Source organism: Periophthalmus magnuspinnatus, chromosome 18, assembly GCF_009829125.3.
Source record: "Periophthalmus magnuspinnatus isolate fPerMag1 chromosome 18, fPerMag1.2.pri, whole genome shotgun sequence".
Classification (NCBI taxonomy): Eukaryota; Metazoa; Chordata; class Actinopteri; order Gobiiformes; family Gobiidae; genus Periophthalmus; species Periophthalmus magnuspinnatus.
In genome coordinates, this window is record NC_047143.1 from 1,038,313 (window position 1) to 1,059,769 (window position 21,457).

Genomic DNA, 21,457 nt, shown 5'->3' on the forward strand with positions numbered 1-21,457 from the left:
TATTGATCTGGTTATTGTGTTTGTTCATTGTTTATCTATTAATTTATTTGTTTATTAAAGTATTTATGTATTTGTTTGTTTCTTTATGTGTTTATTTTTTATTTGTTTCTTTATTTTTGTATTTGTTACTTTATTTGTTTATTTGTGTTTGTTCATTATGTTTCTTTTTTTCTTTTTGTATTTTTTATTTGAGAGGTGCAGGGGGCGGGGCTCGTGCAGGGGGCGGGGCTCGTGCAGGGGGCGGGGCTCGTGCAGGGGGCGGGGCCTGTGGTCTCCATGGCAGCAGGTGGCAGTGATTGACAGCAGCTTAACGCGGGTCAGAGGCAGAGCAGCTTTAGTTTAAAGGACGAACAACAAAGAGAAAAACAACTTAAACCAAAGGAACATTGAACATTTAGACACAAGTTTATGTCTCTGGAGACTGTCCCAGGACTAAAGTTTATATCAAAAGAGACGAGAAGAAAAGAAACAACAGGAGGAGAACGAGAGGAGAACGAGAGGAGAACGGGAGGAGAACGGAATGAGTCCAGAGGTGAGCGCCGCGGGGGGAGCGGGTCTGACCCACGTGAGACTGAAACATCAGAGTAAAAATACTTTGGTTTAAATGTTTCTACAGTCACTTTGTCCTCGGTTTACTTCAGTAAAAGTAAAAGATACACAGGGAAAAATACTCAAGGAAAAGTGTCACAGGAAAACATCTACTTGAGTTAAAGTATTTAAAAGTATTTATGTATGTACCTGATTAACAGAGTAACAGAGTAAAAGTATTTAAAGTGTAAATGTAGAAATTTAGAATGAAGTGAGACGTGTTTTGGGCAGAGTAAAGAGGAGAGGAAGAGGAGAGAGGGGAGGACAAGAGAGGAGGAGGAGAAGGAGAAATGGAGCACACTCTGCAGACAAACTGTACAGACGCACACTCTGCAGACGCACACTCCGCAGACACACACACACTCAGGTCAGTGTGTGGGTTTAATCTCAGGTCATGTGACCTGGGGTCTGGATTAAACAGATTATTGTCAAACATGTGACTCTGAGAAACAAACATCAAAAATCAGACACGAAAATAAAACAAGAAACAAAACTAAATCCACATTTGAGCAGAATCGATACTGAAAAAGTCTCATGACCTGGAGTTGTGTTTTGTTTCACATGTTTAACACAAACAAACCTGCAGATTTAGACTGAGCTCTTCTCTCAAACTGAAAACACTCTGTTCCACCTTGTGATGTCATCATGTGGTGATACAGGAAGTGCTCCACTGTGTTTTTAAACTCCACCTTCACTAGAATCATCTGGATCATTTCAGTCCTGGAACAACTGACAATCTACAACTGAACTAAAGGGAAAAGGAGGAGTTCACTGGAAAACTCCTCTCCTCCTCTTGTCTCCTCCTCTTGTCTCCTCCTCCTCCTCTCCTCTTTTATAACAATCCAGAGAAACACAAAGTAAACAGCTCGTTTTAAGGAGGAGCTTAAGATCCTCGTGTTTGTTTCAGGTATTTCCTGGTTGTCGTTGTCGTTGACGACGTGTAATTTCCTTCTTTGATTTCAGCCTTTCCTGAATTTACACAATGTAGAGACAAAATTAGAAACGGTGAAGAGCAGCGAGCCTTTCCACTGTGTTTGACCTGTTGTGTTAAAGACGAGGTACGGTGGGCGGAGCCTCGTACAGACTTGTACTGTTAAACATAAAGAGGGTTTGAATAGGGCCCGGGACAGATCTCTAGATTACTCAAACATGAATGACATCTCAAACCTCTTCAGACGTGTTTGTGATGAAAGGACATCGATACAAAAACTCTTTGATGATGAGCGTGGTTGTGGTGGAATGTGCCGCAGTGTGGCATTAAACACACAGGTGCAGTTTGTTATAATCTGTTCTGTTTGTGGAGCTGTAGGGCTGATGCTGACGGCCGCTTCCCCCAGAACCAGAGCCTCATCCTGGGCTGAAACCACCACAAGTCTCCCCTGAACACCACCATGAACACCACCATGAACACCACCACGAACACCACCATGAACACCACCATGAACACCACCATGCTCTAGCTCTACTTCTCCTCCTTCTCCTCCTTCCCTCTCTCTCTCTGTCTCCTCTTCTTCTCCTTTCTCACTTTTTCTCTCTCTCCTTGTCCTCCTCTTCCCATCCTTTCTCTCTCCGTCTCTTTCCCTTCTCTTCCCTCTCCTCCTCTCTCTCCTCCTCCTCCTCCTCCTCCTCTCCTCCTCCTCTCTCTCTCCTCCTCCTCCTCCTCCTCTGTTTCATGATGATGGCGTCTGTGGTGGTCGGGGGCGTGTCTCTCAGAGGAGTGGATGCAGAGACGTGTATGATGGTTTTTAAAAACCACTGGACACAGGTGAGTGTTTCATTTATTTAGATGAAATGAAAGCCCCGCCCCCTGAGGTCCTGAGGCCCCGCCCCCTGAGGTCCTGAGGCCCCGCCCCCTGAGGTCCTGAGGCCCCGCCCCCTGAGGTCCTGAGGCCCCGCCCCCTGAGGTCCTGAGGCCCCGCCCCCTGAGGCCCCGCCCCCTGAGGTCAGACTGACGTGCTGCAGGTGTTTTATTGTGGTTGTTGTTCAGGTGGTGAAGATCCTGGAGAAACACGAGCCGAGCCGCAGCTCTGGCGCTCTGAGCTTCCTGTCGGGTCATGTGACCGGCGGCGGCGGCGGTTCGGCGCGTGTGGGTGCGATTCCCGCGGATGAGGCCAGCGCCGTCCAGAACTACGTGGAGCACATGCTGTTTCTGCTGATGGAGGAGGAGGCGGGGCAAGGTGACGATTCAAACTGTGTGGACACTGTGATGATGCTAACTGGAGGCACTGCTCTGTCTGAATCAGACGTTATTTTTATGTGATACAAAGTTTTATTGTTCAGGATTTGATGTTGAAGTTCAAACTGAGCTGATGCAACTTAAAAATGTTTTGATTTGAATAAGTTATTGTTGAAAATTCATGTTTTTCCAGTGAGACAAATTGTAAAATAAAATAGTTTTGGATCAGAACTGAAACAGAACGAGTTCATGAGACAAAGTTCTTCCATGTTGATCTTTCTGGACATTTGGGGAAACTGTTAAACAGAACAGACAAAAATAATGAATAAACAGATTCTGTGTTTCTCTGATCAAATAATGAACTTTTATAAAAATCAAATATATTAAAATGACAAAGTTAAACATTTTGACAGTTGTGTTTTGTGGTGAGGACAGTCCTGTCGCTCTTTAAATTAAGACGTTTGTTTCAGTTTGAATGTAATAAAATAATAAAATAAACGCTAACACGAGGCAAAGCCGTGTCTGAGGAATCAGACTGAGAAAATTAAAACTGTCTAAAGTTAAAATAATTTAAACCGTGAGTTCATTCACATATTTACACTGTCTGTGTTTAAAATGAAAGATTAAATGTTTTTCATGTGTTTTGTGGATTTGTTGGGTGTTGATCAGGAAGTGCTTCAGCCTAATCCTTTTTTAATCAGTGAAGAAAATGTTTTATTTTGTCTTTTCCAAAAAAACGTAAACAATAAAAATAATATTCATTCATCAGCAGTTTGACGACATGTCCCTCCTCTGTCCTCTGTCCTCCCTCCTCTGTCCTCTGTCCTCTCTCCTCCCTCCTCTCTCCTCTCTCCTCCCTCCTCCCTCCTCTGTCCTCTCTCCTCTCTCCTCCCTCCTCTGTCCTCTCTCCTCCCTCCTCTCTCCTCCCTCCTCTCTCCTCTCTCCTCCCTCCTCCCTCCTCCCTCCTCCCTCCTCCCTCCTCTGTCCTCTCTCCTCCCTCCTCCCTCCTCTCTCCTCCCTCCTCCCTCCTCTGTCCTCTCTCCTCTGTCCTCTGTCCTCCCTCCCCCTCCCCCCTCCTCCCTCCTCCCTCCTCTGTCCTCTCTCCCCCCTCCCCCCTCCTCCCTCCTCTCTCCTCTGTCCTCTCTCCTCCCTCCCCCTCCCCCCTCCTCCCTCCTCTGTCCTCTCTCCCCTCTCCTCCCTCCTCTGTCCTCTCTCCTCCCTCCTCTCTCCTCTCTCCCCCCTCCCCCCTCCTCCCTCCTCCCTCCTCCTGCAGGAGGTGCGATGGGTCCGATCCTGGAGCTGGTGGTGGTGGAGGGGGTGATGGAGCGGTTGTTTCTGTGGAGTTTGAGGAGACAGTTCACTGAGGACATGAAGGTGGAGCAGTTGAGGATGTACCAGATGCTTCTGTCTCAGGCCCGACAGCCGCTGCTCCACCACAAACCCGTCCTCAGGCCCCTCATGATGCTGCTGGCGTCCTGCGCCGGCACCGGGACAGGTGGGACACGGGGGGAGGGGCCACGTCTGTGTTTATGGGGCGGGGTCAGTGCGACGGCCAGATGAAATATTCAACATATTTACCATTTTTAGACACGTCTCACATTTAAAAAAGTGACTCTGTGAGGTTTAAGTCAAAGATCAAAACGCTCTGTTCCACCTTGTGATGTCATCAAGTGGAAGTTTTCAAGTGAACAGATCGACTTAAAGAGGGAGGAGGAAAGACAAGAGGAGGAGAGGAGTCAAGAGGAGGAGACAAGAGGAGGAGAGGAGACGAGACAAGAGGAGGAGAGGAGTCAAGAGGAGGAGACAAGAGGAGGAGAGGAGTTTTCCAGTGAACTCCTCCTTTTCCCTTTAGTTCAGTTGTAGATTGTCAGTTGTTCCAGGACTGAAATGATCCAGATGATTCTAGTGAAGGTGGAGTTTAAAAACACAGTGGAGCACTTCCTGTATCACCACATGATGACATCACAAGGTGGAACAGAGTGTTTTCAGCCTAAATCTGCAGGTTTGTTTGTGTTAAACATGTGAAACAAAACACAACTCCAGGTCTGTGTGTGAACATTAAACAGAGGACAGTGTGATGTGGATCTTTAACGAGATTATAAATTAGGTTGAGGTAAGACGCTATGCTAGGCTAGGCTAAATTAGCAGTGATCACAAATCCAATCTAACATGTGATTATTTAAATATTTGAACATTTGCTGGTTCTGGATTTATTTTCCTCAGAGTTTTATGTGTTTTTATCGACCTGACGTATGATTTGATTGTGCGTCTGTGTGTGTCTGTGTTGTTGTGTGTGTGTGTCTGTGTTGTTGTGTGTGTGTGTGTGTGTGTGTGTGCGCAGAGGGTGGAGGTCTGGTGGAGGTGGAGCTGGTTCTGCTCCTCCTTCAGCTCTGTGAGGCTCTGGTGAAGGACCCGTCTGTGCTGGAGCTGTTTTTTCACACCAGCGAAGACCAAGGAGCAGCCAACTTCCTCCTCTTCTCCCTCCTCATCCCCTACACACACAGGTACGAGGGGACGGAGGGACGAGGGGACGAGGGGACGGGGGGACAAGGGGACGGGGGGGGTGAGGACGAGGGGACAAGGGGGTGAGGACAAGGGGACGAGGACGAGGGGACGAGGACGAGGGGGTGAGGACGAGGGGACGGGGGGTTTAGTCCTGGTTTAGTCCTGGTTTAGCACTTGTTTAGTCCTGGTTTAGTCCTGGTTTAGACCTGGTTTATTACTGGTTTAGTTCTGGTTTAGTCCTGGTTTAGTCCTGGTTTAGTCCTGGTTTAGTCCTGGTTTAGTCCTGGTTCAGTCCTGGTTTAGTCCTGGTTCAGTCCTGGTTTAGTCCTGGTTCAGTCCTGGTTTAGTCCTGGTTCAGTCCTGGTTCAGTCCTGGTTCAGTCCTGGTTTAGTCCTGGTTCAGTCCTGGTTTAGTCCTGGTTTAGTCCTGGTTTAGTCCTGGTTTAGTCCTGGTTTAGTCCTGGTTTTGATGCAGTGACTTTGAGCTTCTTCAGATCAAGCTCCTTTTATTTGTCTTTTGTTTGGGTTTTGTTTGTCTCATTTGTCCCTGAGGCTCTGTGGGACGAGGTCACTACTACTACTACTACTACTACTACTACTACTACTACTACTACTACTACTACTACTACTACTACTACTACTACTACTACTACAACACATTTTCTTTCCAGACCGATGTTTCTTTTGTGGCTCAACATTAAAATAACAGAAGGTCCATAGTCTGTTTACATAAATACACAGAGCTAACGTGCTAACGTGCTAACCGCCGCCGCTACGCTCCAAACAGGAAGTGATCATGCGCGCACTTCCTGCTCCATCGTCTCTGGCTCCAGTTCACTTTCTATTGTAAAACCACATCCCCTCTGTCTGTTTAAACTGAAACTTGTTCTTTTAAAGTTCGTCTGATGGTCGTGATGGTGTTTTTTTCAGGCAGGGGCTGGTGGGACGTCAGGCTCGGGACGCCCTGCTGCTGATCATGTCTCTGTCGGCGTCAGATCTGCGCGTGGCCCGGCACATCACGGAGAACACGTACTTCTGTCCGGTCAGTACAAACGTGTTTACAGCAGAGAGGTCGAGAGCTGGACGAGACATTCAGGACATTTAAAAAGAAAAGACCAAAACACGGCGTCAAACCTGCACATTCAGACTGAAAACACTCTGTTCCACCTTGTGATGTCATCATGTGGTGATACAGGAAGTGCTCCACTGTGTTTTTAAACTCCACCTTCACTAGAATCATCTGGATCATTTCAGTCCTGGAACAACTGACAATCTACAACTGAACTAAAGGGAAAAGGAGGAGCTCACTGGAAAACTCATCTCCTCCTCTTGTCTCCTCCTCTTGTCTCCTCTTGTCTCTTCTTGTCTCCTCTTGTCTCCTCTTTTTCCTCGTCTTGTCTCCTCGTCTCCTCCTCTTGTCTCCTCCTCTTGTCTCCTCTCCTCCTCTTGTCTCCTCCTCTTGTCTCCTCTCCTCCTCTTGTCTCCTCCTCTTGTCTCCTCTCCTCCTCTTGTCTCCTCTTGTCTCCTCTTGTCTCCTCCTCTTGTCTCCTCTTGTCTCCTCCTCTTGTCTCCTCCTCTCCTCTTTAGTCTGACCTGTTCACTTATAAACTCCCACCTGATGACATCACGAGGTGTAACGTCACATTTTGATCTTTGTATTTGTAACAGACTAATAATAAACTGATGGTTCGTCCACGTCGGGGCTGGACGCCTGTACATTTGAGCGTAGACGCCTCCTCCGTGCGTCTGAGTGTTTTCCTGGTCTTTTTGTGCACAGACCGTTTGAGCGAGTGTCTTGTATTTATGACATAAAAGTCGTCAGCGGCGGCGATGGGCTCTGCGGCGGCGGCGTGTCGGGGTCCATCATATAATTCCGAGTTTGGCGAGTTCCATCACTTGCTCCAGGAGCTCCATCTGGACGACCACCGCTTCCAGTGATACTTTGGTCTGTCCCAGGCCCAGGTCGGTGACCTCCTGTCCCGCTTTGGTGCGCGGACGACGTCCCAGGACGCCAACCACAGGCTCTCCGCCCGCGCTCTGTGACGTCACATCATACAGTGGTGGAATTCACACGTCTGTCCAATCTGTGTCTGTTCTTCTGGATAATGATGTCACTTTGTCTCTGGATCGTGGTCTCTGATTGGTTGATGCTGTGCGTCCAACGCCCAAAAGTTTAACTTTTTCAACTTTGGACGTGCGTCTTGAGCGTCTGACGCCTGGACACTCAGGACGCACTGCTAAACTGGACGCCCCTGACGCCCCTGACGCCCCGGTGTGGACGCCCCGGTGTGGACGCCCCGGTGTGGACGCCCCGGGGTGGATGCACCGTCAAACGTGAATGAAACACTTCAGTTTGTTTTTGAGGAGGGAACATTAGATCATGATTCAATCTCACACGACTCATGTTGCATAATCCAGGAGTTTTAACACTTATTTCAGTCGGTTGTGTGTTGGTGGAGCCTTAATCTGTGAAAGTTCCACATTGTTTATTTTTCCTGCCCGTCCCTGGTCGTGGTGGACGTGTCCCGGGGCAGTGAGCTGCAGTTTGTTGTGTCCACTCTGGTGTCGGTCATAATCTCATTACAGTCGTTATGACACATTATGTCATAAACTGATCTGACCACACTCCTCTGGGAACGACTGACACAAACACGTTTAAGCACGATTAAAGCCCCACACCGGGACATTTCACACATCTATAACTCTGGTACTGGATCATAAACAAACACTGAGGAGAGGACGAGCAGAGAGAGAGAGGAGGAGAGGAGAGAGAGAGAGGAGGAGACGGAAAGGAGAGGGTAAAGGAATGAAGAGAGGAGGAAAGAGGACATGAGAGAGAGAGAGGGAGGAGGAGAGAAAGAAAGGGGAGGATTAGTAGGAGAGGAAGGAGGAAAAAGAATGAGGAGAAAAACAGCAAGAGAAAAGAGAGAAAGAGAGAATGAGGAGAGAGAGAAGGAGGAGAAAGAGAGAAGAGAGAGAAGGAGGAGAGAGATAGGGAAGAGAGAGAGAGAGGAAAGAGAAGAGAAGGAGGAGAGAGAGAAGGAGAGAGAGAGGAAAGAGAAGAGAAGGAGGAGAGAGAGAAGGAGAGAGAAAGAAGAGAGAGAAGGAGGAGAGAGAGAAAGAAGAGAGAGAAGGAGGAGAGAGAGAGGAAAGAGAGCAGATAGAAGTAGGAGAGAGAGAAGAAGGAGGGAAAGAGAAGGAGGAGAGAGAAGAAGTAGAGAGAAAGAAGAGAGAGAAGGAGGAGAGAGACAAGGAGGAGAGAGAGAGAGAGAAGAAGGAGAGAGAAGGACAGAAGAGAGAAGGAGGAGAGAGAAAGCAAAGAGAGCGAGAGAGAAGGGAGAGAATGAGGAGAGAGAGAGGGAAGAGAGAAGATAGAAGAGGAGAGAGAGAAGTACGACAGAGAGGAAAGAGAAGGCAGAGAAGGAGGAGAGAGAAGAGGAGAGAGAGAGAGAGAAAGGGGAGGATTAGTGGGAGAGGAAGGAGGTAAAACAATGGGGAGAGAGGAGAGAAGAGGAATAGAGGGAAGAGGAGGAGGAGAGAGGGAGGTTCATACTGGTCCATGTGTCTGACACTTCAGTATAATCAGACTCATTTCTGTCCTGTAAATCTGACTTTTTTCTAGTTTTGATGCTAGTTTAATATTATTATAGTTTTAGTATTGATTAGTATTAGTACTTTTGACAAATCTACCATAAGAGCAACAGATCCCACTTTAGTCCCATAAAAAAGTGACCTGAGTGACGGATGTACAGGGAGAAGAGCAGGGGGGACAGCACAGCGCCCTGTGGAACACCTGCGCTTTTATACAAAGGAGCGTAGGATGATTTTAAGACTTATGATATGGTGTTTTTTGTTTTATTATAATCCCTAATATTCTGTTTGCATAAGTCTCCATCTCCGTAGCGACGCAGAGGCAGGTTTGTGCGTCTGTGCGTTTGTGCGTTTGTGCGTGTGAACCCTGTGGCCGACTTAGCTCCGAGCTCGGATTAGAGGATTATCTTCATCACGTGACTGCGCCGCTGCCCATTCACTTAACACAGTCTCCTGCACTCTGTCCCTGCCAAACACTACTAACCCGTTTATGTTCACGCAAAACGCACAAAAACTATCGACCTTATTCAGCCCCGCCCACTTTTTTCCCCGTAAATGCGACTAAACTGCGCTCTTTTTGGAGTAGCACTTCCTGTTCAGTGGAAATCCCGTTCCTTTCAATTGAGAATTTGGGAAAAATGTCAAATAAAGTAGGTTGTTTTCTGTCAAATGTTCACTGTTTATGCGCAACAACAAGACCACACTGCCCCCTATCTCTCGGAGGCTGTAGAACAAGATAATACAACGCAAATGACGACGGCGGCGGTGTCCACGGAAACTCCTGGAATAACGTGAATATCAGCTCTTACCTCGTGCCCTTTTCGTTATAGTTTACTGTTATTGCTTTGCCTGAAATGTCCCACAGTATGGCATTAAACGTATCTACACTTGATTTAATTACGTGCATATTTATTGTTCAAACGTACCGTGAAAAAAACTGGGTCACCTCTCCACGGATCTGAGCTGTAACTTTGTCTCTAGTGTCGCCTCTTTGCTTGTCTCTTTAGCAACAGGAAAGTTATGTAATACAGCTTTAAAGTGGGGCTCAACACGTAAACTCCACCCACAATAACCGCATTTTAAGTAGAGCTGATAAAGTGGGCGGAGTCTGGTGGACTAAAGGGGAGAGGGGGGAAGGAGGGGCGGAGTCTGGAGGTATAAGGAACACTGTGATTGGTCTTACAGGCGTCCACACTTCAGACTCCGCCCCCTGCAGCCAGGTGTTTGTGATTATAAACTGTAATGGAGGCAGTCCTGTGTGATGTCACGTAGTACTTGAAGCTGCAGAGGTCACTGGAGGAGGCGCACGCTCAGATCCTCAGATGATCTTAAACACACACTGCTCATTTCTCATGTTTTCATTTTGAATCATCTGGTTTTAAATGTTCTGTTTTTAGACCCGTGTTGTGTTCAGTGTCGTCCTGTCCCATGGTGTCGTCCTGTCCCGTGTCCAGTGTCGTCCTGTCCCGTGTCAGTTTCGTCCTGTCCCATGGTGTCGTCCTGTCCTGTGTCAGTGTTGTTCTGTCCCATGGTGTTGTCCTGTCCCGTGTTGTGGTCCTGTCCCGTGTCAGTCTCAGTGTGGTCCTGTCCCGTGTTGTGGTCCTGTCCCGTGTCAGTCTCAGTGTGGTCCTGTCCCGTGTTGTGGTCCTGTCCCGTGTCCAGTGCGGTCCTGTCCCGTGTCCAGTGTGGTCCTGTCCCGTGTCAGTCTCAGTGTGGTCCTGTCCCGTGTTGTGGTTCTGTCCCGTGTTGTGGTTCTGTCCCGTGTTGTGGTCCTGTCCCATGTCAGTCTCAGTGCGGTCCTGTCCCGTGTTGTGGTCCTGTCCCGTGTCCAGTGCGGTCCTGTCCCGTGTCCAGTGTGGTCCTGTCCCGTGTCAGTCTCAGTGTGGTCCTGTCCCGTGTTGTGGTCCTGTCCCGTGTTGTGGTCCTGTCCCGTGTCTCAGTGTGGTTGTTCTGTCCCCTCAGGTTCTGGCCACAGGTCTTTCGGGGTTGTACTCGTCTCTTCCGGCCCGTCTCCAGGTCTACAGTCCCGACTGGCACTGTCTGGAGCCTCAGGACTGGCAGCAGGTGGCGCTCTTCACTGTTTCATTTATTTAATATGTCCAGAAGCAGCACAGACAGCAGAGAACAGTGTCATTTTAAAACTTTTACTGTGTATTTTTACTTATAAAGGTTAAAAGTTTTATTTTCAAAACACAAAAACATGTGATTCTTTTAGACATGATTTAAAATTCAAAGGTAAAGTCGATTTTACTGATTTAAGACTTAAATCTGTGAATGAAGCGAAGAACAAGCCCCAATGAAAACAGACTCCAGCAAGAGCAGGACAGACTGGGTCAGACGGGGACAGACGGGGACAGATTGTGATGATATTTTTAGGGAAACAGTTTCTGAAATATCATTTTTTCATCTAAACTGATACAAACCTTAAAGTGTTTCCTGTTTTCCATCAGGTCCCAGCGCTGGTCCATTTTCTTCACTCTTTAGACTTCTGCAGCGCAGTGACAAAGGTGATACACACACACACACATGTCACACACACACACATGTCACACACACACATGTCACACACATATGTCACACACACACACACACACATATGTCACACACACACACACACACATATGTCACACACACATGTCACACACACAGAATGTTTCATGTTATTCTAAACTCTCTCTCTCCCTCTGTCTGTCTCTCTCTCTTTGTTTCCCTCCCTCTCTCCCTCCCTCCCTCCCTCTCTCCCTCTCTCCTCCCTCCCTCTCTCCCTCTCTCCTCCCTCCCTCCCTCCCTCCTCTTTCTCAGGTGGCTCATCCTTCCATCCGCTCTCAGCTCCTCAGTTACATCTATAATGGTTTCCTGGTGCCTGTCCTCGCTCCAGCTCTACATAAAGTAACTCACTGTCACATTTTCAGATTAATTATGACCTTTTGACTCTGTGTTTATATTTATTGAGATTTTATGAATGTTTGTGCCTGTTGCCGTGACAACAGCTCATCTTAAAGAGGGAGTGTTATAAATGAATCTGTTTTTACACCTCAGACTCTTGGGTTGAGTCGTTTTCCTCTCTGGTGTAAAGACGCCTAAACGTGGCGGTCTATAGCGCCCCCTGTGTGTGCTCGTGTGGTTGCAGTTGACGGTGGAGGAGGTGATGACCACGACGGCGTATCTGGACCTGTTCCTTCGCTCCATCTGCGCCCCCGCTCTGCTCCAGACCTTCCTCTCCTTCGTCCTGCTCCACTCCCACGACCAGGTGCACATCCTGGACACGCTGGTCAGCCGCGTCAACACCCCCTTCCAGGTGCCCGCCCCCGACGACCTCTGACGACCCCTGATGACCTCTGACGACCCCTGAGGACCCCCGACGACCTCTGATGACTCTCAACGACCCCTGACGACCCCCTTTTACTTTCACTTTACACTGTAGATTCTCACTGTAAAAAAGTGCCTCTTGGAGCTTTAATCCAGGTTATAATGATGTCATTTTGTTTTTAGTTTCATTCACATGTTTGAGTCACTTTATTATTCGTCTGTTACATCGACAAAGATCAAAATGTGACCTTACACCTCGTGATGTCATCAAGTGGAAGTTTATAAGTGAACAGATCAGACTAAAGAGAGAGGAGGAGACAAGAGGAGGAGTGGAGACAAGAGGAGACTCTTTGAGACCTCCTCCTCTCTAACACCTCCCTGTTGTGTGTTACAGTTGGGGACAGTGTCTCTGTCTCTGTTCAGGACGCTCATCGGTCTGTTCTGTGAGGACGTGATGCTGCAGCTCGTCTTCAGGTGACACAAACGTTTTTATTTAGTTTAACTTATTTTCTGTGGTTTATAAATGTGTGTGTGTGTGTGGGTGGGGGTGTGTGTGTGTGTGTGTGTGTGTGTGTGTGTGTGTGTGTGTGTGTGTGTGTGTGCCGTGTCGCTCTGGACCTGTTTGATGTGAGCTGTTGTGCGTCAGGTTCCTGGTGCCGTGTCCGTCCCTGAGCTGCCCCACAGACTCCAGTGCGGCCTCCCTCCTGCGGCTCATGCCCTCCTGGTGCTCCCAGACCCACGGCTCTCTGCGGGCGTCTGAGCACGTGCTCTGGCCTAAAGGAACACGTATGTACCCCCCTGCACAGGACTGGGTCTGGCTTTAGTCCTGCTTTAGTCCTGGTTTAGACCTGGTTTAGTCCTGGTTTAGTCCTGGTTTAGTCCTGGTTTAGTCCTGGTTCAGTCCTGATTTAGTCCTGGTTCAGTCCTGGTTTAGTCCTGGTTTAGTCCTGGTTTAATTTAGTGTTTGTAATATATTTTGTATTGATTAAATAGATGTGACTGTTGTTGTCTCAGGTTCCTCGGGGTCAGATGTCGTTGGTTTTTGTCGCACTTCAGACTTTTTGATGGATGTGAATTATCTTCACTATCTGTGGGACGCACAACAGGCCATATGCACAGCACACAGGTCTGAAACACACACTCTATACTCACTCCACACTCACTCCACACTCACTCCACACTCACTCCACACTCACTCCACACTCACTCCACACACACTCCACACACACTCCACACACTCCTCACACTTCACACACACTCCACACACACTCCACACTCACTCCACACACTCCTCACACTTCACACACACTCCACTCACTCCACACTCACTCCACACTCACTTCACACTCACTCCACACACACTCCACACACTCCACACACACTCCACACACTCCACACTCACTCCACACACTCCACACTCACTCCACACACTCCACACTCACTCCACACACTCCACACACACTCCACACACTCCACACTCACTCCATACTCACTCCACACACTCCACACTCACTCCACACACTCCACTCATTCCACACATTCCACACTCACTCCACACTCACTCCACACACTCCACACTCACTCCACACTCACTCCACACACACACTCCACACACTCCACACACACTCCACACACACTCCACACTCACTCCACACTCACTCCACACACACTCCACACACTCCACACTCACTCCACTCACTCCACACACACTCCACACTCACTCCACACACACACTCCACACACACTCCACACTCACTCCACTCACTCCACACTCACTCCACACTCACTCCACACACACTCCTCACACTTCACACACACTCCACACACACTCCACACTCACTCCACACACTCCTCACACTTCACACACACTCCACTCACTCCACACTCACTTCACACTCACTCCACACACTCCACACTCACTCCACACACTCCACACTCACTCCACACACTCCACACACACTCCACACACTCCACACTCACTCCACACACTCCACACTCACTCCACACACTCCACACTCACTCCACACACTCCATACTCACTCCACACTCACTCCACACACTCCACTCACTCCACACTCACTTCACACTCACTCCACACACTCCACACTCACTCCACACACTCCACACTCACTCCACACACTCCATACTCACTCCACACACTCCACACTCACTCCACACACTCCACACTCACTCCACACACTCCACTCATTCCACACATTCCACACTCACTCCACACTCACTCCACACTCACTCCACACTCACTCCACACACACACTCCACACACTCCACACACACTCCACACTCACTCCACACTCACTCCACACACACTCCACACTCACTCCACACACACTCCACACACTCCACACTCACTCCACACTCACTCCACTCACTCCACACTCACTCCACACACACACTCCACACACACTCCACACTCACTCCACTCACTCCACACTCACTCCACTCACTCCACACTCACTCCACACTCACTCCACTCACTCCACACTCACTCCACACTCACTCCACACTCACTCCACACTCACTCCACACTCACTCCACACACTCCACTCATTCCACACATTCCACACTCACTCCACACTCACTCCACACTCACTCCACACTCACTCCACACACTCCACACTCACTCCACACTCATTCCACACTCACTCCACACACACACTCCACACTCACTCCACACTCACTCCACACACTCCACACACTCCACACTCACTCCACTCACTCCACACACACTCCACACACACTCCACACTCACTCCACACACACTCCACACTCACTCCACACTCACTCCACACTCACTCCACACTCACTCCACACACTCCACTCATTCCACACTCACTCCACACTCACTCCACACTCACTCCACACACTCCACACTCACTCCACACACACACTCCACACTCACTCCACACTCACTCCACACTCACTCCACACTCACTCCACACTCTCCACTCATTCCACACATTCCACACACACTCCACACTCACTCCACACACACACTCCACACACACTCCACACACACTCCACACACTCCACACACACTCCACACACTCCACACACTCCACACACTCCACACACACTCCACACACACTCCACACTCATATTTACTCACTTTTACTCAGTTACTTTTTTAATTCCAGAGCGTGCCAGTCGTGGTCGGCTCCTTACGACGGTTCGGACCCTCCCCCTGAGATTTTCCGCTGCGAGACTCCGGGAATCTTCATCGAGGAAGACGAGGACGACATTTTACCTCGTCCAGAAAGCACCTCCGTTTACTCTTTAGCCGTGACTCCTCCTCCCTCTCTGCTCTCCCCCACCTCCTCCTCCATGGACACGACCTCCACCAGTAACCAGGCAACGAGGTCTAGCTCCGCCCTCGAACTCGAATGGGACGAACTTTTCGACGATGAAAGTTCCGTAAACCACAGCTGTTCAGAAGACGCGCAAAACATCTCAAGTCAAAATCCACCCAAACATATTCAGGAAATGCGGCGTAACGCGACCAAGCTAGTCCACGGTTCGTACGTGGAGGAGGCGGAGTTTCAAGATGACGTTTTGGTTTACGATCTGGTGGCGCAGAAAGACATTAAAGCCGCTACAATGGAGAGAGTTTCATCGGCAAGTAGCCAAAATAATATGGAACATGTGAACAAAAGGACCTCGCCAGTGAAGAATACGTTAGCGAGTATGCTAACGGCAACGGGAAAAACGGTTTTGGAGACTGTAAATAGCATTATGTCAACAAGACGGAGGAGCGAGGATGCAGGAACAGACGACAGAATAAGAATAGAAGTTAAAGACATACCAAAAAGTCACTATATTCTAACAAACGGCGTAACTCTGAGTAAAAATATATTTGAAATCGACAATAAACGTGATTATAACTTACAGTATATGAATAATTTAAACGCTGTAGTGAAACCAGCTGAAGATAATCCTCTTATATTCAACGGACACACGGAAACTGAGTCAAAACCGCAAATCGAAGCTACGCTAGCACAAGTCCGAAGTGCGGTTTGCGACGTTAGCGTTAGCAGCGATAGCTTCGTGTTCCAGTATCAAGAGCTGATGCGGTCGCTGGGGGCGGAGCCAGAGTTGGAGGAGTTTACGGACGACATCGGATCGTTCAGGAGGAGAGTGAGAGCGCTGAGGAGGAGGTTACAGCGAGAGGAAGAGGAGGAGGTGAAGATGTGCGAGGAGGCGCTGAGCTGGGAGGGAGGAGACGAGGAGGGAGGAGAGAAGGTGGAGGAGATGGAAGACGAGGAGACGAAAAACAACAGTAGGAGCGGGATCCCATTTACAGGTTTGTGACTCTGAGTAACACTTTATAAGATCAATAATGTTCCACTGAAAGAGCCTCAAAGTTCTACATTTTCTAATTAAAGCTACAGTATGTAACTTTTTAATCAAAAAACAGACTAGAATAAAGTATGTGTTTTTTTGTTTTTTTTTCATTTTGGTTGTGTTTATTGCACTAAAAATCTTTAAAAAAAACCAAAAAACAAACAAAACACTTCCACTCTTACTCCTCCTGCTTGTTTCCATGGAAATGTTGTTGTTTGATCATAATCTTCCACAGTTTGACATAAAACGTATCTTTCCCCATGAAGAATGTTCCTAAATATGGATTTAACTTTTAATTTACATGGAATCATACAGGTGAAGTGTCACCTCTAGAAAGTTACAAACTGTAGCTTTAAGTTGAAATGATTTTCCCACAATATCTTAAAGAGGAGGTATTTACCTCTGTGGGGTATTAAAGAGGAGGTATTTACCTCTGTGGGGTATTAAAGAGGAGGTATTTACTCCTGTGGGGTATTAAAGAGGAGGTATTTACCTCTGTGGGGTATTAAAGAGGAGGTATTTACTTCTATGGGGTATTAAAGAGGAGGTATTTACTTCCGTGGGGTATTAAAGAGGAGGTATTTACTTCTGTGGGGTATTAAAGAGGAGGTATTTACTTCTGTGGGGTATTAAAGAGGAGGTATTTACCTCTGTGTTGTATTTACTGTAACACATCACATATTTTGTTTCCTTTTATTGTTTTAAAAATGTTATATTCGCCCAAAACGACATATTAAAATGTTTTATAAGTTTCATTTTTGACAATCTGAGTCCCTTTGCTCTCTGTGCTAAGCCCCTCCCCCTTCAGAGCACCGTCACAACACACTCAGCTGCATCGCACTAATGAAACTACTGCACATCACACCAGGTTTGTGAAGTCGTAGTGAACAGTTTTATGTCATGTTTTTGTATATTTATGGAGGATTGTCGTGAGGAGCGTGGGTGATGTAGGGTTGTGGGCGGAGCCTCGTACAGAATCTTATAGCTAGAGATCTCTGGATGACTCAAACATGCGTGGATGACTCTAAACCCTCTGCAGACGTGTTTTTGATGAGGAGCAGAGTTAGAACATGAGAGAAAGATACAAAAGTCCATTTCAAGTGACACCCCGTCTTTTTCGACATTAAAGTTCCATTGTTGTGTAATGTCAAGGCTGTGGTTTGTTAAAGATGAACTGTGTAACTTCGTGGCTCAGTCGGTAGAGCGTTCGTCCATTGATCTGAGGGTCTCCACACAAACATCAGGTGAAGGTAGAAAAAAACGCGACCGTGACCGTTTCCTCTAACCCGACCCCTCGCCTCCCTCAGGTCCGTTCGTCAGCGTGCTCCTGTCCCGTCTGGAGAACCTTCTGGAAAACTCCATCGCCGTGAATCTGCTGGTGACCGGGATCCTGTCCCAGCTGGCGTCGTACCCCCAACCTCTGCTCCGGGGCTTCCTGCTCGGCACGAACACCGACGTCACACACCCGAACGTGCGCACGCTCTACCAGGTAAACACGGCCACACGTTCATGATTTTGTTGAGCTTTGGTTCGTTTTTTTGAGTTGTATTTTGGTTCAAGTCAAGTTTAGTTTGATTTACTGCGGTTGTGCGGTTGCGTGGCGTTACCAGCAGAGGGCGCCAAACAAGCAACATTACAGTATTTAGCAGCACGATCTAAAAACGCCTTCCACATATACAGTATTTATAGTACTGTTCTTCATCTATTTGAAAGTATTTGAATGTAAAAGTACACGCCTACAGACACGGGAGGTGGGTTAAGTGTCTTGCTCAAGGACACAACGACATTATGAACTGGTCAGAGTTGTAGCTCGCAGTGTAATGAATGTATAAAGTCACATTTCTGTAGTTTTGTGGTTATTTTCTCTGTCCAGATGTTCCCTATTTGTGTTGTCACCGCACAGACATATTCTCTTCATGCTAGTTGTTGTTAGCGTTAGCGTAGCAATACACAAAGTTGTGAAAACTGCTTATAAACTCATCATGGTGAGTCATAACGATGCTCCGAATGCTCTGAAGGTCAGTGAGGAGGAACTTTGGACGACTGCAAACTGTTTACTGATCCGTATTTGGAATTCTGACCACGAGTATCGTAGCAACCAAAGAGCCAATCAGGAGCGAGGCTGTGGAAGGTAACACCCTTAGCAACGCTGTCAGTCAAACCTGTTGCTAACGGTAGTGGGAGCGACCCCGGGGATTAAAACGCAGCTGATTTGTACGTTATTAATGTTCATATCTTGATTTACGGACAAAATCGTGAAATAAAAAGAGGTTTAATATGAACGTTTAAGACCAAAATGTGGTCGTTTTCGTGCAGGTGCTCGTGTCTGTGCGTGAGCAGATCGAGCGCTTCATGTCGCAGAGGCCAGAGGTCGCGGCGCTGGTGAGTCAGGCCTGGAGGTTTCTGCTCATCAAGGATCAGGACAAGAAGATTAGAGGTAACGATGCTAGTGTTGGGGTGTTCTGCATGTATGTCTGTGGATGGTTTTCAGTTACCATGGAGACACGTTAGCAAACACTGCCAAAAAGTGTGAAGATTTTCTGAAAACTCAAGAAAAAATACAAAATGGAGCCTGATTTTCAACAAAAAGGTGAGATCGACTCAATGGAAAACTGTTGGCTAATGCTAATGCTAATGCTAATGCTAGCTTTGTGACTGTAATGTTATTTGAGAGGGACTTGTTTAACAGCACAAACCAGCTCACAGTCAGTTCTTTCTGGTCAGATTGTGTTTAAACAAACCTCAGATTAAAGTCTAACAGAGTTTCAGACAGAGCAGTGCCTCCGGTTAGCGTCACACCCCCAGGGAATGTTGATGACGTCAGCTGCAAAGTGTCAACTGAAACTAGACACGTATCGATACTGAAAAAAATGCATAAATATGGCATAAATTTAACCTTTCCTGAAATTTTCTTTGCTCTTTTGAGTTAATTTTGATGTTAATAATATGAAATACATTAAATAATCTAAAAATAAAATATAAATAAACAAAAATATATTTGTTTTGACATGAAAATCTGCAGCTGTCCTGGATTAACTGTGATACTAGGGGGACCTCTAGTGGCCTTTTGTGTTAAGTACAACGTGAGGCAGTCGAAGCAACATGAAAAAGACTTTTAGCGTTTTTAAAAGTCGACATATTATCCACATAAAAAAATAAAAAATAAACATGTTATAATGAGCTATGTTTGACTTTTTTGTTTTTTATTCAGGATTCAGAACAAGTCAAGTCCAATGTTTTTATGAAGGACATTTAAGAACAACCACACTTGTTTATGTCTTCCAGAGCGTCTTGAGGCCGGCGGCGCTGACCCCTCCGCAGACCTCGCCGTCCTAAACGGGTGGGGTCACGGCGCGCTCCTCCCCCTGCCCCCCTGCCCCGACATCCCGCCCCAGGCCCAAAGTCGAGTCTACGCCATCGTTCTGTACGCAGAGTTTCTCAAAGAGCTGGCTGCACTGGCACAAGAGCACGGCGTCGGCCCTGACCATGGCGTCGGCCCTGACCACGGCGTCGGCCCTGACCACGGCGTCGGCCCTGACCACGGCGTCGGCCCTGACTCCTGACCACGGCGTCGGCCCTGACCACGGCGTCGGCCCTGACCGCCACTGGTCATGACCAACTGCAGAAGAGTGAAAATCATTTAAAATATATAAAATCCTCCATTTGACCCTCTGCTCCTCTGCTCCTCTGCTCCTCTGCTCCTCTCCTCCTCTGCTCCTCTGCTCCTCTCCTCCTCTGCTCCTCTGCTCCTCTCCTCCTCTGCTCCTCTCCTCCTCTGCTCCTCTGCTCCTCTCCTCCTCTGCTCCTCTCCTCCTCTGCTCCTCTGCTCCTCTCCTCCTCTGCTCCTCTCCTCCTCTGCTCCTCTGCTCCTCTCCTCCTCTCCTCCTCTGCTCCTCTCCTCCTCTGCTCCTCTGCTCCTCTCCTCCTCTGCTCCTCTGCTCCTCTGCTCCTCTCCTCCTCTGCTCCTCTCCTCCTCTGCTCCTCTGCTCCTCTCCTCCTCTGCTCCTCTGCTCCTCTGCTCCTCTGCTCCTCTCCTCCTCTGCTCCTCTGATCCTCTCCTCCTCTGCTCCTCTGCTCCTCTCCTCCTCTCCTCCTCTGCTCCTCTCCTCCTCTGCTCCTCTGCTCCTCTGCTCCTCTCCTCCTCTGCTCCTCTGCTCCTCTGACCCTCTGCTCCTCTGACCCTCTGCTTCTCTGACCCTCTCCTCCTCTGCTCCTCTGCTCCTCTCCTCCTCTGCTCCTCTGCTCCTCTCCTCCTCTCCTCCTCTGCTCCTCTGCTCCTCTGCTCCTCTGCTCCTCTCCTCCTCTGCTCCTCTGCTCCTCTGACCCTCTGCTCCTCTGACCCTCTGCTTCTCTGACCCTCTCCTCCTCTCCTCCTCTGCTCCTCTGCTCCTCTCCTCCTCTGCTCCTCTGCTCCTCTCCTCCTCTCCTCCTCTGCTCCTCTGATCCTCTCCTCCTCTGCTCCTCTGCTCCTCTCCTCCTCTCCTCCTCTGCTCCTCTGCTCCTCTCCTCCTCTGCTCCTCTGCTCCTCTCCTCCTCTCCTCCTCTCCTCCTCTGCTCCTCTGCTCCTCTCCTCCTCTGCTCCTCTCCTCCTCTGCTCCTCTCCTCCTCTGCTCCTCTGCTCCTCTCCTCCTCTGCTCCTCTGCTCCTCTCCTCCTCTGCTCCTCTCCTCCTCTGCTCCTCTCCTCCTCTCCTCCTCTGCTCCTCTCCTCCTCTGCTCCTCTGCTCCTCTCCTCCTCTGCTCCTCTGCTCCTCTCCTCCTCTGCTCCTCTCCTCCTCTGCTCCTCTGCTCCTCTGCTCCTCTGCTCCTCTGCTCCTCTCCTCCTCTGCTCCTCTGCTCCTCTCCTCCTCTGCTCCTCTGCTCCTCTCCTCCTCTGCTCCTCTCCTCCTCTGCTCCTCTGCTCCTCTGCTCCTCTCCTCCTCTGCTCCTCTG

The 21,457-nt window shown here is 48.5% G+C and overlaps 1 protein-coding gene across 1 annotated transcript; it reads left to right on the plus strand.

Annotated features, from left to right (window-relative positions):
• The first annotated feature begins 2,260 nt into the window (after positions 1-2,260).
• LOC117386632 (FHF complex subunit HOOK interacting protein 1A-like) lies at positions 2,261-20,090 on the plus strand. Its single transcript, XM_033984042.2, has 16 exons — positions 2,261-2,353; positions 2,576-2,765; positions 4,038-4,259; positions 5,106-5,268; positions 6,199-6,310; positions 10,822-10,923; positions 11,310-11,366; positions 11,662-11,748; positions 11,990-12,157; positions 12,563-12,642; positions 12,815-12,954; positions 13,183-13,294; positions 15,324-16,486; positions 17,835-18,016; positions 18,844-18,964; positions 19,813-20,090. Exons 1-16 carry the CDS (start codon positions 2,261-2,263, stop codon positions 20,088-20,090), a joined length of 3,270 nt encoding a protein of 1,089 aa, XP_033839933.2.
• The last annotated feature ends 1,367 nt before the right edge of the window (positions 20,091-21,457 follow it).